The sequence below is a fragment of the Austrofundulus limnaeus genome, unplaced genomic scaffold (genome assembly GCF_001266775.1).
Source record: "Austrofundulus limnaeus strain Quisiro unplaced genomic scaffold, Austrofundulus_limnaeus-1.0 Scaffold201, whole genome shotgun sequence".
Lineage (NCBI taxonomy): Eukaryota > Metazoa > Chordata > Actinopteri > Cyprinodontiformes > Rivulidae > Austrofundulus > Austrofundulus limnaeus.
In genome coordinates, this window is record NW_013952603.1 from 124,323 (window position 1) to 129,856 (window position 5,534).

The 5,534-nt window shown below is 38.7% G+C and overlaps 1 protein-coding gene across 1 annotated transcript in view; it reads right to left on the bottom strand.

Moving 5' to 3' along the window:
* si:ch211-217a12.1 (alanine aminotransferase 2-like) overlaps window positions 1-5,534 on the bottom strand; it is a 17,010-nt gene that overhangs the window by 5,075 nt on the left and 6,401 nt on the right. Inside the window, exons 3-7 of the mRNA XM_014018755.1 lie at window positions 2,525-2,614; window positions 2,248-2,356; window positions 2,002-2,135; window positions 467-710; window positions 299-378 (exon numbers count right to left, since the gene is read on the bottom strand). Coding sequence (XP_013874209.1) covers window positions 299-378; window positions 467-710; window positions 2,002-2,135; window positions 2,248-2,356; window positions 2,525-2,614 — 657 coding nt within the window. The remainder of the gene's footprint in view (window positions 1-298; window positions 379-466; window positions 711-2,001; window positions 2,136-2,247; window positions 2,357-2,524; window positions 2,615-5,534) is intronic.

The following is a 5,534-nucleotide window of genomic DNA, read 5'->3' on the forward strand; positions in this document are numbered from 1 at the left end:
ATATATATCCTTTACAGATTTGTTTTAACGTATTTACAGATTTGCAATGATGCCATTTTGTACAGTTTGTTTACTTGCTGATTCAACTGCTTGTCATCTGAACTGTGTTTGGTGGATGTATAAATAGTTTCCATGAGCTTTTAGCCAAGATTCGTAGCTTTCTTTTGATAGCAAACATGTCCAGGTTCAACTGACAGATCTGAAGTTAAAAGAAGTTAAAAGAAAAAAAAACTGTTTTGCCCCCGGTAACGGGGGCATGGGGCTCAAGAGGTGTCAAATAAACCTTTCATTTCTTTACCTCATCAGCCATGAGGAAGAGACGCTCCTCTTTAGCGAATCGGATCACGTCTTCGATGCACTGCCTGCTCTGGACCTGACCTGCAGCGTGAAACAAACAAGAGCAACGAAGCGTGAGCCGAGTCCAAGTCTGCGTTCATGTGTGCCTCAGTACGAAGAGAGGACCGACCTGTTGGGTTCCCGGGGTTGATGATGCACAGGACTCGAGGTTTGCAGTGCTGTTTCGCTTCATTCAGCGCCCTCCTGAGCTCGGCCACGTTCAGACTCCAGCAGTTCTCCTCGTCCAGGTAGTAACTGATCTGCACGGCGCCGAGGTCCGCCAGGGCTGCCGAGTACAGCGGGTACTGAGGGATGGAGATCATGACTCCCGTACGGTCCCGACCCTCACCGCACACCAGCATCTTCAGGATGGTCTGAGATCAGAGGACGTGGTAAAGGAAGGAACAGAAGAGGAGATGATTAAACRATGCTTTCAGCATTCACACTGATGTTTTTCATAAATCACAACATGCAGCTCAATCAGGAGATGGTAGCTTAACTTTGCAACTTTTATATTTTCTAAAATGATTTTAGCTAGCATTTTGCTTCGTTTAGCTAGCATTTTGCTTTTTTTAGCTAGAGTTTTACTTCTTTCAAATTACATTTTGCTTCTTTAAGCTAATGTTTTACTTCTTTTAGCTAGCATTTTGCATTTTTTAGCTAGCATTTTGCATTTTTTAGCTAGCATTTAGCTTTTTTAAGCTAGTTTTTTTAAACTTCTTTAAGCTAGTTTTTTACTTCTTTTAGATGGTATTTTGCTTTTAGCTAATGTTTTTCTTCTTTTAGATAGCATTTAGCTTCTTTTACATAGTATTTGGCTCCTTTTAGATACTTCTAATGTTTTACTTCTTTTGGAAACAGGCTTTTTATGACGTGTTTGGGCTCTTTAGGCTTTTATTTAGCATTTGCTAGAGTTTTTGCTTCTCTTAGTTAGCATTTTGCTTCAATAAACGCATTTTAATCCTTTTATCTATCACTTTACTTCTTTTAGCTAGTACCTTGCTTTTAGCTAGCATTGAGCTTCTTTAGCTAGCTTTTTGCATTTTTAAATAACAATTAGCTTCTTTTAGCTAGTATTGTGCTTCTTTAAGTTGAAGTTTTACTTCTTTTAGCTCGTTTTACTTACTTTAAATTGCATTTAGCATCTTTTAGCCAAAGTTTTACTTCTTTTAAATAGCATTTATCGTCTTTTAGCTAGCATTTTCCTTCTTTTAGTGTTTCAGCTGCTTCAGCAAATTTAGTGAAGTCATTCAGTCTTTTTCACAGGAAACAGGAAACTAGTTCTCTAGTTTAGCTCTACTGATGCTCGTAGGTCAAAATGACCTGAGTTTTTAGACTTGTGGGACTCGTGTACAGGTTAAACCAGTACAGGAACAGTTTGACTCACAGCTCTGTGTGGAACAGTTTTAGTATCTGTTTGRATCACTGGAACATATCCTGAAGTTATTCAGTTGCATGATTTGATCACAAGAARGTGCCAAAGGTCGGTGGGTGGAGTGATGCACAGATGATCAAAGTACAAGTGAGTTTATAATTAACAAAAGTTCAATAAAGGACAGTTCGAAAAGGAAAATATGTCACTGGTTTGGATTAAAGTAGCAATAAAACAGCGTTAAAAACACTGCTCTGCAGAATGACAACAGGTAACAGGTGTGTGACAGCTACCACGATGGCATCGCTGGCCCCAGTTGAGAGGTAGATGTTGTCGGGGTTGGAGGGGATGCCTCCGTCTCTCCTCTCTATGTACCGGGCCACATCCTGGCGCACGCATTCAATCCCCTGGCTGGCACTGTAGGCCCCTTCAGAACACAAGAGTGAACTCTGACTCAGAACAAACCGCTGCAACAAGACGACACTTTTTCACAACGACARCTATGACTGAGTTAATGATTAGGAAGCTGCTTGTCTGACCTATGCTGTGGCCTCCGCAGGCATCGAGGATTCGCCGCGCTCTCTTCTTGGCGTCGTCCGGAATCTTGTTGTCGTCCAGGAGTTCGGGGTACGAACACAGAGCCAGAACCTGAGAGCCAGGGACGACAGTTATGAAACATAAAGAAATGGTTACAAAATACAGTTTGTTTACAAAATACTTTCCTCTTGCTTCATTACCAGTTCACAAGAGTCGGTGCTGACTGAGACTTTAAAAAAATGTATTTTTAGAGATTAAATGGTGAAATGTGTGTCCAACCTGTCTGAAAAAGGTGATTGGTCTCTGACCCATAGCGTGGGCATCACCTATGTTCGCCTTGATGACTTCTGTGAAGGGTTTCTTCACTCCCTGCACAAAACGAGTTTTGCAAGTTTACTCATACTTCAGCAGATGAGTCAATTTACAGCTTAAAACAAACAAAACATCTGAAAGAAGTGTGTTCCTCTTTACTTCTAGCTTCTAAAATCCACTAATTACTGAAATAAACACGTATCTGTGCGGTGTTCCCCATRTGTCTCACTATGTAAATCAAATCAGAGGACTCAGATCACATGGACTCTGTTTGCCCTCTCCTCCACACATCCTCCCTCGTTAGCCCCTCTCTGTTTTACAAAGACCCTGGTTCAGAGTCTGGAGGGGGGGCCTCACAGAAGCACAATCCCCTCACTGTTTATGGGTGGGGTATTAATCTACTCACGCTGACCCGATCTAATGCTTTGACTGTCTTGTCTCTTCATCTTTTTACTCCTCCACTCATTTTTCATCCTTATTTTACCAGTAAATGATTAAAAAAACGTCAGATTTGGAGCCCATGTGGTCTGAGTGTTGATCCTGACACGCAGCAGCTGTTGCTGTTTCTCACGTGATGTCAAATGGCGGCAGAATGACTCGTGTTATCTCCTGGTGAGCAAAAGGTTTAGAGAGCAAACTGACAACCCTGTGGTTTTCCCTTAATGGTTTGAGCATTTAAAATCAGGAAACAGGACATGCTGCAGAAAGCTTGTTAGTGGATTTAAACTTTGGCAGAAACATGATCTAATCAGAGCAGTTACACGGCTCAGCCTTGACCTCTCGTGTGTACAGATGAGATTAAAGCTGCAAACAAACAAAACAAAACAAAAATCAATGAATGGATTCACCTTCAAAGTAAAAAACACCAAAAACTGAGTCAAACTAGTTTGTGTTTAAGGACTGAAAACAAGAATAAACACGTTATAATTTGATTACAGAGGTTATCAGTTTGGCTTTTAGTTCAACTTTTTGTTTACAAATTCTAACTAACCCGAGGTCTGTTTAGTTTGATCGCATTTTAGTCTTAAACTAATTTATTTTAATCTATTTTCTTACCACAATGCCTTATTTTAATGGAAACAAATGAYCTTATTTGAACTTAGCCACTGATTTATTCTCATCAACATATTGTTTTTGTTACTTTTGGGTTTATAGAGCTGAATTCATGCTTTTACTGTTTGAATAAAAAAAAACAATTTCAGCAAATATTTCTGATGTTTCCTAAATAGGAAAGTTGTGTTTCCTCAGTTCTTTTTGTCGCTCATGACAAAGTCATTGTTGTTTAATTCAATCAGATTATTACACAAAATGTTTGTTTGTAGCTATCAGCTTTGCTTATGTTTAATTTTTACTTCKTGTAAAACACTTCATAAACATTATTGTATTTATAAAGTTTGATTGATAAAGTTAATGTTATTTTCCCCTAAATTAAATCAAAAGAAAACTTGGCCTGAGTRGCCAGAGGGCAAAGTCAAAACCAAGAAAGTAAAGAAAAGAAAACCAAAGAAACATGGAGAAAATTAAAAAAAACTCACAAAAAAATCTGTGAAGTAATGTTACTGTTTGTTATTGTGTATAACATAATTTAAAAAAAATGATTTGGGTTCTCCTTTTTTAGAGAATAAACGTCGAGACGCTAAAAAAAACTTTTTTAGTTAACTTGACCTGTATTAGTGGTAATACTTCTAACCTCGTACTGTAAGTAGATGAYTTAATAAAATTACTTCAATTACATTTTCAAGCCTCAAGCTTTTAATTTATTAAGTCATTATGTAGAAAAAATTCAAGTTCTGAAYTTCCTGGTAAATTTCAATACATTACTATCGCACCTAAACACAATATATATTGTTTTTATAATAATTTTCTTTGTTCATTTTGTAATAATTCAATTAGATCAGCAAGATGTTCAGTTCTTAAATAACAGCCAGGCTTAAAGTCTTTAAGTATAAAGTCAGGTATRTATGAGCTTATTTGAGGTCAGTAAGTGGACGCAGCACGTTTCCCCCCTTTTTTTTAATCTTTATCCTTTTTCCATGCGTGCAACAAGGAGCCTGGTTGTTCTCAGAGCCGGATCGTTCCAGTGCTCTCCTGCTCAGTCAGCACCAGGCACTGGTTACACAATACCAGGCCAAGAACCCCTGTGGGTCACTGAATTAAACAAAAAAAGCCCAAACATTCACCTCACCTTTTCAATAACTGTTCAGTCGGGCTGCTTTAACTCTAAATAATCCAAACYGGGAATAATCTTGGCTAATTTAATAACTCGACTATTTTAAGGTTCTGTAAGAACAAAAAACCTTCTGTAACAAAACACGGCAATCAGAYGACCCAACAAAAAGAAAAGGGAGAGGCAGAGAAACTGTACAAATAGTTCCAGGTGGGTTTTGTTTCCATCATCCCCATCTTTGACACAGAAAAACCCCAGACCTGCCAGAAGCTGAGATCCAAGCCTGAATTAGCTGCAGAGCAGCCAGCGTCAGGGCAGATATAAGGGTCACCATCACAGCAGCGGCACACAGACACTTATAAACACACACATGCAGAAAATCTGCTGAGCCACCAGGAAAAAGAGTCCCAGCCACAGATCTGACAGGAAGCACACGCTCTGATAGCGGTCAGCTGCTGCCACACAAACCCTGCGACCCCCCACCCCCACCCCCAGAAATCACCAGGATTTCACATTTATTATTTAGCTTTGACATCATCCTCTGTTAGAGCGCTGATTCAGGATTCACACAATTGTTTTTGTTTGTTTTGTATGTCTTTTTTTTCCAGCCTAACTACTTTGGATCCTTGGTTTTAGCCGTTCATTTATCAGGATGTTCAGAAGACGACGCGTACCGTGACTTTTGTTTGTTTGGTTTTTTTTGTAGCTTTTATACTTTTCAAAATATTTAACTTTATTTACAAATATTTATTTGTATAAAAATACATTGAAATCTCTTAAATTATTTCCAAATATTCTCCTTTGTTCAGC